General features: G+C 46.0%; 1 protein-coding gene across 1 annotated transcript in view; it reads right to left on the bottom strand.

The window, feature by feature from the left end:
* The window catches only part of MAML3 (mastermind like transcriptional coactivator 3), a 246,347-nt gene extending 232,790 nt beyond the window's left edge, over positions 1-13,557 (bottom strand). The window contains 1 exon segment of the mRNA XM_075751185.1: positions 11,745-13,557. Within this exon segment, the coding sequence (XP_075607300.1) occupies positions 11,745-12,194 (450 nt within the window). The 5' untranslated portion in view covers positions 12,195-13,557.
* Positions 13,558-15,966: the final 2,409 nt, after the last annotated feature.

Genomic DNA, 15,966 nt, shown 5'->3' on the forward strand with positions numbered 1-15,966 from the left:
CATTCTGGTAAACTCTTTATGTGACTTTACGACATATGATCACTATCCATAACAGTTAAGTCACAGATTTGAGAAGTAAATAACTTTGAAACCAGAAACAATGCTTTCTCAAGTAACCACTAGTGAAACTTGACATATGGAACACGCTGCATTAGAAATACCAATATTGCTAATACTGTTGTTTACCCGTTCTGGTAACAGGTTGGATTCTAACAAGTGAGCTAATTCTGAAATAAAACATCTGATGAAGGAGGAAAAACAAACAAAAAACCTCAAACAAAAAAACACCCCACTGAACACTCCATCACTAACTTATTTAAAAATTAAATCACCTACACTAATCAGCATTCAAAGTACAATTTCATGATAAAGCCGTTCAGAAAATTATAATTTATATCTTTACTAATTCTCATATTACAAAGCAAAGTTGGCAGAAGTTGCTGCATCTGTGATTTTTTTCCTGGACTACTTGAATAAAAATTATCATCATATTGCTCACAGTTGGCTTCAGATAGAAGGAAAGTAAAACTATGTGCAAGTATCTTTATCTTGAATACAGCAGCTCACTGGATTATTACCGCAAGTCTCGAATGTAAGTCAAGGTACCACATTCAATGAATAAGGATACCTTTTACATGGGCCTTTCATAATTATTTTACTTAGCCTATTATTCTACATGGAATTAAAATGAACATAAACACATTTCAATAGCCTGAAAAAAAATGCAATTACCATACTGTAAAGACCAAACAAAAAAATATTTTTCCTTGTTTTATCAGAGAGACATAAACAAAGTTTATCAATTTTCAGAAAGAAAATAGGAAACAAAAGAAATATGAACACTTTTTTTTTCCTCATAGGAAGGACAGTGGTCACCTACCTGACGGAAGTCCACACTGTGGCCAGCATGATATCATCTCCAGACTAGACTGGGGTGAAAAGATATTCTCCTCAGCCTTCTTTACACTTTGGATCATCAGTTCATCCTTACAAGTAAGTACATCAGTATTCCCCAAGACGCTTCCACTATTGCTCTGTTTGGTGTTCCATACACCACTGAAGTATTTCACTCCCCAATTAACTCCAGCAACGCACCACAACTACCAGGCTTTCAGCTGGGAGCTGCCCAGAGAACCAGCAGAGGACAAGGCCATACAGAACTTATTTCACAGCTTTGCCTTTCCTCTCCCTCAGTACCACACTGTGCAGTTTCACCTTCCACCAAAAAATAAATGCCATTTTTTCTCCTAGATAGGTAATTTTCCAACTAGCTTAGTACCACAGACATGCTCCCCAGACCAGCACAGGTACAGAACTGCAGCATAGTGGGAAGAGGAGGAAACCACCCCATTTAATGGCAGCAAACTGTTAACTTGCTTCAGCTGCCTCATCTAACGAACCCTAAGGCAGTAACATGTGAAGACCATAAAGAGGTTAACTAGCTAGGTTTTCCAGAGACTGTAATGGTTTCAGTACCTACATAATAAAGTTCTTGTGTTGTATGCAGTGTGCCACGAGAACACAGATATTTCATTTGGATAAACTACTTTAAAAGACAGATAAACACAATGCATTCTTACCACTGGCTTTAAGTAGCACACAATTTTACAGTAAAAAGAGAGTAAGAGACAAGTTTGCTATTCCTCCGGAATCACTTTTTCAAGATACTTGTTGTTTGACACAAAACCCACAAAATACTGTGTTTCTTGTATTCAAATAACCATAGCAACTATAAAGAAAGATGGTCTATGCCAACTTCCCAGAACCCCTCTCTGGCTGTAACTAGACTGCCATACGCTTTATCACAGTAATAGGTGAGGGAGAGGTGAAGCTTTTAACGCCACTAGTCAAAATCAATTTTGGTTTTGCTATTCTGCATTCACAGATCTCCATTACCCCTACCTACTGCTGGCATTTCCCACAACAAAAATGTTACTGAGAAGGGCGGTAAACCCTGGTGCGAACATAAAGTTTTTTGGTTTGTTTTGTCGCGAATGAAATGGAGGAGAGAAAATAAATGGATTTTTTTGTTTGTTTTGCATGATGTAAAATACATATTAAAATGGGTTAGAAATAACAAGCCCCAGATAACTCCCCCAGGGGTGAAAAAAAAAGTAAAGCCAAATTCTCTCAGGTGAGTTTTCAAAACTGCAGCAATCCAGCCTTTAAATAATCTTTAAGTCTGCAAACCAGTTAGCACAAATTAGAAAAAAAAAAAAAAGATAGCACTGCAACCTCAGCATGGTATCTCCACTTTTACTGGAATGCAAAGACTGCAAGCACAGCCCAGAAATGTGCTGTAATAGAAGGACCTACAGATTATTTTGAACCATTACTTCATATCCAGCCATGGATTACATGCCAGAATGCTTCAGCCAATTTGGAGCTCAAACAATGTGGCCGCCGTTCAGTTACAGAAGTCTACAGTCTTCTGTACGAGTCCGCTAAAGTCTTCAAAGCTACATTACCTGCTTCACTGACAACTAAAAATATGTGTAATGAATAGAGATACTGCTTGCCAAAAACATCATTAAAAATCGGTTATTTAATGTCAGTAGCAGTTCTCCCTATGCTGCCTCAGTTATGCACTGGAATGCAATCCAGAGAAATCAGAACAACAGCCACCAGCTTCAGAGACAAAAATGAACAGCAGCAAAAAACACAGCTGAAATGTAACAATCTTTTTAGCAGTCTAAAGACAACTATAGCCAGCTAAGGCAGTTGTATTTTAAAGTAATTTTCTCAAATACTAGAGAGTCTTTAACCATAATATTCTGCATAAACAGAAGTGGTAGGAAATGCTACAATTTCTCTTTTGGCTAAATGCCGGTCTATGTTCCTTAATGTAAGGAAATATCTTAAACGATTAAAAAACTCCTATATTTTCCAGAACACTTCCAGCGTCCCATCTGCCATACCCCCCTCCCTTCCTCCTTTAGATTAAACACAATGAAGAAGTGCCAAAACATCACAGTTGATTTAGATGTGAGCAAAAGGAAAGAGGCTGAAAATATAGAAAACGGGTGCCTATCAGTGTTTTTTAAACTTATCAGACTAGTACATCCCCTTTCACCATCAAAACTGATCACCAATCATAAATCTTTCCACTTCAGCCTGCAGTACAGTTTAAAAAACAGTGTATATGTACGTGCACTGGTTTATATAAGCACACATCCATAGGCATATTGGCTTCTTGTGATAACACCCAGGGTCTGAGTTAGGTTAAGGACCAACTCCGCTCTTTACCTAGGTGCACAATATCCAAGAACTTTCTAAGCAGGCTTGAGATTTTCAGAGGCAGCATAAAGATGATGCAGAAAAGCTACACCTTCATTGCAACTCGGAACAGCTGTTTGTCTGAATCTAAAGACCAGAGGAAAACAGAATTGAATTGTTTTACTAAACCTGAAATACTGCTGTATGGCATGCAGTTAAAGCAATGTAGGGAGGAGACTGAAGTGTGAAGAAGGGAGGAGGGGAAGAGGCACAGCCCAACAGCCCCACCTTCAATCAGTTAAAATGCAACTCCACCAAGCTTCAGCTGTTGAGAGCTGAGAACCTTACAGAACACTATAGCGCCCTATATGAAAACCGTACAGAAAGCAGCCTTGATAAAAACAAATATGGAAAAGTAAATCCTTGAGCTGTTGGTCTTTCTGTTCATTAGCTTAGTTATTCTGAAAGTCATAAATTCAAACCTCTTTCCTACTCCATGTATGCTGTGGTTGTGCAGAACTGACAGCAAGCAAACAGCAATAGATCATCTATGTTACCGACAGCACTGCAGCATTAACCTTAGCAGTTACACAAACGCACAGCAAATGCAAAGTTCCTATAGGCGGACACACTCCTCTCTTCTCTCAGGTCAACTAAAGATTAAAGTATTCTTACCTCCTTGCCATTTTTAACTGTATGTGGTGGCAAAAAAATCAATACAAAAGAGGGAAGTCTTGAAAGAAGGCAGCTCAACCCCTTCCTGTAAGCACAAAATTTCAGCAGCTGCTATCTTATTAACTACTGCAAATTTAAAAAGGCATTTTCTCTTAACCCCTGTGAAACTGGGTTTCAAGTATTCAAAAAGCAGGAGCAGTCTGATGACTTTTGAGCTACAAACATTGTGAAACTCAAGTATGTGAGGGAGAAGCAAAAGAGTAATCAAAGTTATATGATTTTATGACTCACCATCTTAGACAAACTGGGAAAATAAATACTTCAAATTGCTAAGACCCCCAAATTCCCACTGAATGTACAAGCATGTTTGCCAATGACACCAAGCTGTGTGGTGTGGTCGACACGCTGGAGGGAAGGGATGCCATCCAGAGGGACCTTGACAGGCTGGAGAGGTGGGCCCGTGTGAACTGCATGAAGTTCAACAAGGCCAAGTGCAAGGTCCTGCATGTGGGTCAGCGCAATCCCAAGAACGACTATAGGCTGGGTGAGGAATGGATTGAAAGCAGCCCCGAGGAGAAGGACTTGGGGGTATTGATTGATGAGAAGCTCAACATGAGCCAGCAGTGTGCGCTTGCAGCCCAGAAAGCCAACCATGGCCTGGGCTGCATCCAAAGAGGCGTGACCAGCAGGTCGAGGGAGGGGATCCTGCCCCTCTGCTCCGCTCTTGTGAGACCCCACCTGGAGTACTGCGTCCAGCTCTGGGGGCCCCAGTACAGGAGAGACATGGAGCTGTTGGAGAGAGTCCAGAGGAGGGTCACAAAGTTGATCGGAGGGCTGGAGCACCTCTCCTATGAGGACAGGCTGAGAGAGTTGGGATTGTTCAGCCTGGAGAAAAGGCGGCTCCGGGGAGATCTGATTAGAACTTACCAGTACCTGAAGGGGCCTACAGGAAAGATGGTGAGGGACTGTTTATCAGGGAGTGTAGTGACAGGACAAGGGGTAATGGGTTTAAGCTGAAGGAGGGTCGATTTAGATTAGATGTTAGAAAGGAATTCTTTACTCTTAGAGTGGTGAGGCACTGGAACAGGTTGCCCAGAGAGGTTGTGGATGCCCCATCCTTGGAAGTGTTCAAGGCCAGGTTGGATGAGGCTTTGGGCAACCTGGTCTAGTGGAGGGTCTCCCTGCCCGCAGCAGGGGGGTTGGAACTAGATGATCTTTAAGGTCCCTTCCAACCCAAACCATTCTATGATTCTATGATTATATGAACAGCCTATGAGATCCTAGACTGGAAAACTGGGATCATAACTTCAGTCTGATATCATACCTCACATTTCAATTCACAAAACAATACAATCGAAGGATTCCAGTCAGCAGTTCCTGGCTGTCAGGCCTGTCTTTAATCCTCTGCTAATCCAAGCACATCTCTCACATGAATTACACATATTGGAGTAATATTCAACCAAATGTTGTATACCTGCAAGTGTTTAAATAAAAAAAATGAACTCTGACTCCCTTACTACTTCTAGCCTTTCTTGTTTCAGTGTCTGTATTCAGGAACAGAATCATGTGCACCAACACCAGGTGTTACTTAGCTCAGGTAAAATGTATGTCACTGTGTGAGTATGTTTTAACTAATAGGTCCCAGATGTTTATCCTGGGCTAAGGGTGAAGTTTCACAAGAGGATTAAGGTGTTGTAAGACTGTGCTGCCCAGGGAGGGACAGTCAAACAAATCGTGGATCCAATCCAGCTGAAAACTAACCCAGAAGGAAGAAATGCGTTCATCCTCCCTGTGTGCTCGGTGAACCAGCTGACAGTGGAAGTACACGAGCAAGGGGTAGCATTAGCAAAAGGAGGCAGCAAGAAGATACGGCCACCGACAAGAGCATAAAAGACGAGACTTCCCCAGTGGCAGCAGCTCGGGTTTACACCAGCTTAAGTACTTGTGAAGCTTTAAGTTTAAGGTCAAGTTACTGTAAATTTAGGTTAACCTAAATGCACCCAATTGTCCTAACATAATCACACGTTAATATTTTTGGCTCCGTGTTAGCAGAATGAGTCTTGGACATGTTCCAGCCAAAGTTGCTCTTCCTGAACATGACAATGCCTAGAACTTCACTGTGGGACTTTCAACACGTGCTATTTGGTCAAACTGAAGCTTAGATTTCACTATGACTGGCTACCATATGTCAAAATACAGCCTGCCCTGCTCCAGGTATGGCTCATAATAACCCAACCCCCTATCTTTTAAAGGGACACACTTTCTATCAGAGCATACAAAGGTCATTAGAGGCTAGTAGTGCTTGAAGTGAAGAGTTTCTCCATTCCTTTCAGTTTGCTAAGCTGAAATCTATTGTGCTAACTAGCTTCAAAACAAGGTCAACACAAAACTCCTCATCCTGAGTCCTGAAGGACAGTAATCACACAGGAGCACCAAGCGTGAGTTGGTATGAAAAGGAGAAGAAAAATGGGAGAGGCTGCGGAATAAGACAGACAGAGATCCACCCTTATAGGAAGAGCAAAATAAAAAGGCTTACAGGATGACTCCCTCTATAATGCATATGAAAGAGAAGGAGCATTGTTGGCCTGGCATTTAATTCTGGTATCATCCCAGTTTTGCATTTACTACTGACTTTACTCCAATGTGAGCAAGATCGGACACAGCTTATTAACTGAAGAGATGCTTAATCCTACTTAGTCATCAGCCATGAGTAAGGGCTGCAGTATTTGACCTCTTGTGGAAAATAAAAGGGAACATCTGAAAAATCATCTTTCTTTTTCATCTTTGCAATGCTAGAGAAATAGACATTTCCTATAGTGTAACTGATGAACTCCCGAGCACCTACAAAGTAAATTAAACAGCAATTTTACATGAAAAAGAACATAAGAAATGGGCACAGGTTTATGAACGCACACACAGGTACATATTAAATACAGTAAGTGTAAGCTTTAAAATCTACTCACAAGACTGACAGCATTCTTTGGCACTCGATTTCATTAATGACATTATCCCTGAATCACTAAGACAAATTTAAAAGTTACACTTTTCACTCAGGATACCTTTTTCAAGAAAAATAGAGACTGTGGTGGGAGGAGTCCATCATTTTTCCGTGGTGGACTATCTGCCAACAAGGAAAAGATATAACCAGATTTCTATAATTCTGAATGTGTCATTCTGTCCCTACACAAAGCAAGCTGAAAGGATTGCCCTGCCCATCTCCCTTCCCTCTGGTAGAAGGGCAATGTGATCATTAACTTCCATAAGGCAGCACATTAGCCCAGAATGGGTAAAAAGCAGTATTGGAAAATACTGTATTTGCCAGCCGTGTTTTCTCTAACTTTAAAGTAATTCTGAATTGGCATAGTATGCTTTGGCAGGGGAACAGAAAAGATGATCTAATAGGTCATTTGACTTCCATCACTAATTTCTGTGATCTAAATAACATTTTATATTTATAGTGTTTAAAACTCAATTTCCTAAGGACTGGTTTTAGAGTTAGAAGTGGTCAGTATGACACTAGCTATCAAACCTATAATGATGCTAAATAAAAAAAGTCTTGAAGAGCTTCTAAAATAGGAACAAGTAGCTCCAGTCCCTTTACACTTCACAGCAGAGCTCGCATGGAAATAAATGTGCATGAGAAAGTCAATATGGTAATTACAGATGTAGTGTTTCATTGGACAAAACAATGTCAAAAAATGCACAATAACAACAGCAGTGTTTGGGATAAGAAACAAAGGTGATATAACTTGAGATATTCATGATATATTTGGCTATTTATGATATGCTCGGCTATTTATTATATACTAAATGCACATTATTTATTATTTATTTCATATATAATGTGTGTATGTGCATACACATGCACACAATATCTCTGAACCACACACAATAACACGGATGCAGAGCCAGAAGACTCTCACACTTAAAGGAGGAAACAAGAAGGCAGATTAAGTCACAAAGAACCAAAGAACTGAAATAACGTGTTGATATTTCCTGGAACCAGTCCGAAGATGAGCAGCAGAGTTTTGGATGGGCTACAAATTTTCCCAATACTTCCTTTGAAAACCAAGCTGGTACAGCATTCTAATAATCCAACTCAAAGGCGGGGAAAACAACTTTGGCTTTTGCCAGGTTGAACTGAGCGGGGGGCGGGAAGGAGGCAGAGGAGAAAGGTCCTCCCAGACATTTATAAACAATTTTAATTTTTGTGCTTGTCTCAATCAATGCCTGTATTGGAGCAAACTAGCTCTGAACCCCATCGTTCTCAAGTAGCAGAGGTTGAAATAGTTATAAATCCAGATATTTCAAAATTCAGCAAGTGAAAACTTGGTCTGTAACAAGACACAAATTCAGAGTAGATCAGCAATTCATGCAATACAGCCAAGCCTATGCTCCTACATCCTTTTTTGAAAAAAGGCTCCCATTGATAACTGCTTGTCAGTTGACATAGAGTCCTAAACAGTGGAAACTGCATAATCCCTTTCATGAACCCAGGGAGTGAGGGTGTAAACTGTGGGGGTGGCAACAAGGAGCATTGTACAGACTGGATAGTTTGTACTCCATCAAATGAAAAAAATCATGTCTTTAAGCAATCATCTTCTAAAGATGTTTTTTAACCCAGTTTGCTGATGGACACCTCAGCACCTGTGGCAGCACCAGCTTCTGGGAGGGTTTGCTGGGTGACCGGCTGCCCTGACGCAGCACACATCTCCCTTCTCAGCATCTTCCAGTTTGGAGAGGGACACGCACAAACACACTGATAATACTTTCCTTTGATTTACCTTTACAAAAAACAATTAAAAACAGTATTTCTTGCTATCCTCACTGTATTTGTTGTCATTTAATCCTGACTGCTTTGTTTCCAAATTGTGTGGTTTAATAATCCGAGGGAAGAATTTAGTAACAATTCTGTGTGAAGAAGCAGTAGCAGACCCATACAATTGTTCCACTGCAAACCTCTCAGCTGGAGTTTACCAGAGAATAAAAGGGAGAAAACCTCAAAATGTAGTTTACTGTTTTCGCATGCCAAAAGAAAACATTAAAGTTGAATTGTTTGGGTAAATAAAAATCATGATGCACATAAACACTGAAACTTACCAAACTGTTGTGATTGCTACAAATGAAGAAAATTTTTTTTGTACTATAAAAAGCATAAATGTCTCAAAGAAAATACTTTTCAGTTGCTTTAAAAGGAGCAATTTCTCGGGTTTTAAGTATTACTTTCATGTACCCATGAATGTTCCCTAATGTTCTTAAACATTAGACAAAAATCACAATTAACACTCTACAAGTGAAACAAAGCCGGTAACGACACTAAATTTTTCAGTATTTGTATACACAATCTTAAATAAAAAAACCAAAGGTTGATGGAAATGGGTCTTTTTTTTTTTAACAAAGTATTAAATTTCTGTTTTTAAGATGAAAAGCATAGTGCACATCGAGTACATTTAAATAGCACAAAGACTGTAGCACAAAAAAATCAGTTACAATGAATTTCATAGCCAACCACCCTTTAATTAGGATACTCTTAGCTCTTCAAGTGTCCCAACCTGAAACAAATCAGTAACAGCAGAGCTGTAACTGCATTTCCTCCTTTTGTTACTTTGTTTCCACAACTTTCATATCATAGCATGGCTTTGTGTATCTGTCCTAGATCTTCAAGGGAAGGCCAACAATTGAGCTACTTAACTAAAAATCCTGGCCTTTAATGCTTTAGCATGGGGTTTGGGAAGAGGGGGAAACGACAACCCACCACTAGCAAAGGCCTGGAAGCAGAGGAGCTGTTCTGGAGCTGGATGTGTACACAGTGCACCACAACGCTTCCCTGGAGCGAAGTAATTCTGAGGTCTCTTGAGCCTCCAGCCCCTTTCCTGTATCTTGTGGAAATGACATGGGATGTGAAAAGGGACTTGAGGACAGTTTGGCTGACGAAAGACAGTCAGTCCTTGCTCACGGAGTTTGATGAGTGACTCAGTTACTGCCCCAGGAGTAGATGTAAACCAAGGCAAGGTACTGCGGTGCGGGGAGCACCGCGTTAAGCGTGTATTTAAAAGCCTCAATCCTGCGGAAAGGCGCGAGAAGGAAGAGAAATATGGTTGTGCCCCGCCGGTAACACCAGGAAAGCAACAAGATGTCAGTGAGGTTCTTCTGCTTCCTGTTTGCGAAGCAATCCCCCCCGCACCCCCCGTCGCTTTGTGTGGCTCCTGCCGGCGCTCTCGCCTCTCCTCGCCGCCGAGGGAGGCGTCCCGCTCTCCCCGCCTCCTGGCTGGGCTCGCCGGGAGATGCGCCGGGCTGCCGGGGCTGCTCCCCGGCTGGGAGGAGGCAGGGAGGCGGGAGCCGCGCTCGGCTCCTTAGCGGCGGGGCGGGAGGTGGGGGCTACGCTCGGCGCTGAGCTTTTGTTTGCCGCTGGCGAAGCGATCCCCACCTCCTCGTCCCCCGTGACGAAGCGGGACTGGGGTCAGACAAAGCGCCCGGTAAGACGGCGAGGGGCAGAGGGGAAAGGTGCTGCCCGCGGGACTGCGCCGCGTCGCGCAGGGGAGGAGCCGGCAGGCACCGAGCCGGCATCACGGCCAGGGGAGGAGAGGCTCGGCGCGGCCCCAGATAAACATATTGCTCCCTGCTTTCACATGGCGGGGGGGCGAGGGGAAGGGGGGGCGAGGGGAAGAGTCGCCGCCGGGACGGCCGCCTCGCCGCCGCTTTGTCACGGAGACCCCCCCCACGCGGGGGCCGGCGGCAGCTGCCGCCCTGCCGGACCCTCCCGCACCGCCGCGCCGCCCCGCGCAGCAGGGGAGGGCGAGAGGGAGGGACGTGCGAGGCTTGTAAACCACACGCTGCCATCGCACCTCCCCTCCTTCCCTCCCTCCCTCCCTCCTCCCCGCCGGTCTCCACCGCCCATTGTGCGCCCGGCAGACGGCGAAGACCCAGCGGCCCCGTGCCCGCCCCCGAGCGCCGGGCACCCCCGCCCCGGCACAGCACGGCCCGGGGCGGGGGGACACGTCAGGACACACACGCGTTTCCCCCGCGGCTGAGTCGCGCGGTTGCCCCCGCCGACCGAGACGAACACGCCGAGCCGCCGGCGGCACCCACCAGAACGACTGGCGGCCGCGACCTGCTATAAATAAAGCTCAGACGGAGCGCGGGGCCCGGCTCCCCCCGCACCTCCTTTTATTATTCATCATCGGTGCAGCCTGGGAGTGGGAAACTCCGCTTCCTACTTGCCGCTACGCTCCTACCGGCTCAGCCCCCGCCCCCTTCCCCCCCCCCCCCCGCTCCTCGCTAAGCTGCTTAAAACCCAAGGAAACTTTAGGAAGCGATTCAGCTCGAGCTGCTGCTGGCGTGGGGAGCCGGGCTCCTGCACGCCGGGGCAGCCCAGGCGAGAAACCTGCCCAACTTTTCCTCCTGCCGTCTCCCCAGCCTGCGGAGCCAACTTCCACCTTCCCCCGCGGCGGGATTTAACAAGGCAGCCCAGCAAAGGCGCACGGCCCCGTCTCCGCACGCCCCCCGCGCGGAAAAGCCGTCGCGAAACACGCACACACACAAAACCCTCCTCTGGCTTTCGGCAGCCCACGGCGCACGCCCGGCACCGCTCCTTCCCTCTTCCCCAGGGGCAGCTCTTCCCTTCTGAAAGAGACGGGGAAAAAGTTTGTCCGCTTCCCCCCCCCCACCCCTGCCCGTGAGAAGTTGCGAAGCCACCCGGCAGCCCCCGGCTCGCCCAGCCTGCCCGCGGCCCTGCCACCGCCAAAGTTGAGCCCAGCCCCGTCCCCCTCCGGAAAACAACGGGGGCGACCTCCAGCTCATCCCGGCGAAAGATTCGGAGCGGACAGCGACCCCCCCGGCCCGCATCCCCTTACCATGATCAGAGTGTGGTTCCTCTGCTCCGCCGTGGCAGGCTCGGCATCTTGCTGCTGTTTGCTCTGATGCTGCTGCTTGGTGCCGCCGCCGGCGGTGCCCGTTTTCTTGGCCCTCTGCTCCAGGGTCCGCTGGTAGAGGCTCACCGTGTCCCTGCGCTCCAGCTCCAGCTGCTCTGCCTGGGCTTGCTGGTACCTGCTCTCGCAGTTGACATGGTGCCGCCGGCAGCCCTCGATGCGCTGCCTCAGCCGCTCCACCACCGTGCTGTGCTTGGGAATGCCGCCGCCGCTATTAGCGTTATTGTTACCGGGAGCCGCGGCAGGAGGACCGTGGGGAGTGCTGTTAACCCCGATACCGGCCCCGCCGGCCCCGCTGAGGCTGCTGTTCAGGTTATTGTTGATGCAGATACTGCTGCCATTCGCAGCGGCAGCGGGGGCTGCAAAATCCCCCATCCTGTTCCCCGTGCACACTATTTTGGAAGAACTTTTTATCCTACCCTTCGCACACACACAGTCTCCTCCGGGGTCCTGATGGGATACTTTTTAGAGAACGGGGGGGGGTGGGGGGGAGGGGGCACCACCATGTATCAGGGAAACAGCGATCCCAAGCAAATGTTTCTCTTTCCCCCCAGCCAATCCCTCTCGAGAAGCTCCAAAACATTAAAAAGAGAGGGTGGGGGGGAGGGAAATAAAGAGAGAAGGTGCTAAAAGGTTATCACCAGCAACACAACCAACAAACACCAAAAAAAAAAAAAAAAAAAAAAAGCACAACAAACTAAGCAGCAGCAATTCGGGTAGCAAACTCCAGGAGATATCAGACCAGTTCCTTTCCTCCTCTTTCTTTTTTATAATCCATTATTTCAAAATAGATGCCACGAGATTTCCGGAGATTTTGCCAAAAGCCTTCTCTCCCCATGTATAAAGAGAAACACGCGCGCCCCTCCACATGCACACACATACACACCCGTTCACACGCACGTTCGCACACACACATCCAAGCACAAGCACCCGCCGGGCACACACGGCACACTCACTCGCACTCCCCGGCATCAAAAGACAGGCAAAGCCGCTTTCTTATTGTATTTTCCTTCTAGAAAAAAGTTTTGGTGTTTATGCCGCACCGAGTTCGCAAAGTACTTTGGCTGCTCAGTTGCATTTCAACAGGAACCTAAATAGCAAATCCTCGGGCTGGGGGAAGTAAACACATGAACAATCCGGGCTGAGCTGGAGAGAAGAAAAAAAAAAAAAAAAAGAAAAAAAAAGTAGAGCTCTGAAGTCTCTGCAAAACGCCGAGCTGACACAGCCTAACGCTTTGCTCTGCTTTGCTTGCTGCTGCTCCTCCTGCCACCATCACAATGATCAAATGCTCTCCTCCTCCACCTCCTCCTCCTCCATGCCAGCGGAGTGATATCAGGACAGGAGCGCTCAGTAAACACCGCAGCAGCAGCAGCAGCTCCTCCAGGCCGTGAGGCAGACCCGGGGACAAGGTGCAAAACCCGGCACGGACGTCGCCCAGCAGGAGCGGACATGGCGCTTCCCCCCGCGGCGCCCGCCGCTGCGCTCACGCCCGGCAGCGGCGCGGGGTTCCCGCAGGCGCAGGGCGGCGGCGGTGGGCACGGCGGTGCGGAGCGGGGGCCGCCACCTGCCGCCCCCGGGGCGCCCCGCGGCCTCCCGCTGCTGGGGCTCTCCGTGCCGCGCCGCCCTCTGCGCGGGGGCAGGCGGCCGCCTTACCCGGCCGGTAGACGGGGCGGCCGCGGCGCCGGGCCGGGCGGCTGCTGCGCGCTGTGCCGGAGCTCGGCGCTGCGGCGGGGCGCGGCGGGCACCCGGAGGCTGGGGGGGGGGGGGCAGCGCCTGTCCTGAGTCCCGGCTCTCGGGAGGCGCTGGGGCCGGAGCCGGCGGTAGCGGGAGATGCAGGGGGGGCGGGAGAGGGAGTGCCCGGATCCCGCGGCCGAGCAGCGGGAGGCAGCGCTGGGAGAAGCCCGACGGGGCCCCGCACTCGCCGGCAGGCTGCACCCCGCGCTGGGGCGGCGTGTGCCGTGTTTCCCTTCTGTGTAAACTGTTGCATAATGAATGCAAACAGAGCGCGGAGCCCTGTGCCTCCCAGACGCGGGGCTGAACTTTCTATTTTAAACAACAGAAGAAACATGACACGTTGGGCAGGAACATTTTTCCAAGCGAACGGTGGCTGCCTTCATATAGAGCGCGGGTGATTAATGCATCAAGAATAACATCCCAGGAACCTAGTTTTAAACCATTTTGCAGACTAAGCTATTGCACGCACAATTTTAATTATTATTTTCTAACCAGCACTATGAGCTGTGCACTTCCAATTTTTTTTTTAATATACCTATATAACCTAGAAATATCTCAGAGAGACACCCTTGTTCTCTAACATGCAGCTGGAAATACAGAAAATTGGGAACTCATACATTAGTCATGAGATCTGATTTAAACCATCTTCATTTCTGCCATTGCAGATTAGCATAGGACACTATTTCTACGCTACTCACAGTGGTAAAGAGCTGTCTTTGTCTTAAGTGCTCAGCAATATGAAATTTGGTTTTAATTTCATTCCTATTCTAACACTCCCTGACTACGTTGAGATGGAAAATAATAGTGGACAAATAAAATTAGTATTTAGTACCTTCCCTGCCTTGGGACAAACGAGCACGTCTCCCCTCCCTTTAAAACTTTTCTTTAGTATCAGTTTGAGAACTGAAGCTAAGCTACTTACTGTTCTTCGTGATCACCGATTACTACTTTATCACAAAACAAACAGGGACAAATTATAGCTCTGCTCAGAAGCAGCCTAAGAGGAAGGGAAACTACAAATCCTGCGTCATTTACAAAGATCGGTATCTCTGTTAATTTGGAGCCGGGGGCTTTGTTGTACGTTCTTCAGTAACTATTCCTCTCCATCTGACTCCACAAGACAATAGTATTATTTGGTTGTATAGGAATATATATGAAAAGATTGAATGTAAGAACTGAGAGGGGAAAAAAAGAAAAGGAGCAGGCGGCTTTCTTGTTTGCTTTTTTTTTTTTTGATTGTTTTTTAATTGAAATGGAAAGTGTCAGCAGGCCAGAAATGAAGACAGCTGTGAATTAGGTTGAACTTTGCAAAAGTACTTTTTGGATTCCCCCGCAGTGCCCCCTGCAGCCCGCCAGCTTGCGTGCTCACAAGGATGTGCACACCAAAAGAGCACAGTCGTCCGCAAAAAGACAGAAACGTTTCTTATACCCATAGAGTCAGAAATACATGTAAAAGCAGCGCTGTGGGTTGGTTTTTTTGTTTAGTTTTGGTTGTTGTTGGGGTTTTTTTGTTTTGTTTTTTTACAGACTGGTTTTTGGTGCATTTTACAGAAGTTGTCTTCTTTTCCTACCACTAGAATAAATACCGTTTTTCAATCTATATGGAGGCACACAAACATACCTTAACTTTCAGTCTATCACTTTGGCAGCCAACCTGGTAGTTTTTTTAAGTGCATGCTGGATTGTTATAGAATTGAATTCCAGCCTACTAAAAATTTAGGCGTTTTTCATCTCTCAGCTATGTACCTTGGTTCTGCCAGGCTGCGCAGCTCAGGGGCGATGATTTGAGTAACAAAGTTTTATAGTAACTGGTGTTTAGTGTTCGAAGTTTTCCAACAGATCAATCACCAGTTTTGTGAAAACAAAACCAAATCACCTGAATACATTCTAAAAATGGTTGACTGATCAAAAAAATTTTTAGTTGGCTGAGATTAAACCAAAGCTGAGCAAATATAATTCCGTCTATTTCCCCACTTATTTTTACAGCAACAGTGGTGATACTTGCATTGTTCTATAGTACAACCTTTTATAAGATACAGTGCTATCCCCTATATCTTAAAATGATCAATAGAATCAGCATTTCATAAAAAATGTCAGTCATGCTATGTTATTTTACAGCTGTCATCCAGCACCTAAGAGCTAACTAAAAATTTTCATCCAACAGGCGAGTTTTCTTTTAAAGCCAAGTATTGAATGGCAATTGTAAAGTAGCAAAATAGACATACGATTTCACAGTTCATTTTTGCATCACTTTTATTTTAAGGATACTTACACAAATAATTACCAGCTTCTGAAAAACGAAGGCCAAAATGAGCTATTTAGGGAACTATTTAAATTCAAATTTTGTGAAGGACAACACTCCTGCTAAACCACTGTGTCTGAATAAATAAAACCAGGAAAACACCCTCAGATG

This window comes from Balearica regulorum, chromosome 4, assembly GCF_011004875.1.
Source record: "Balearica regulorum gibbericeps isolate bBalReg1 chromosome 4, bBalReg1.pri, whole genome shotgun sequence".
NCBI lineage: Eukaryota > Metazoa > Chordata > Aves > Gruiformes > Gruidae > Balearica > Balearica regulorum.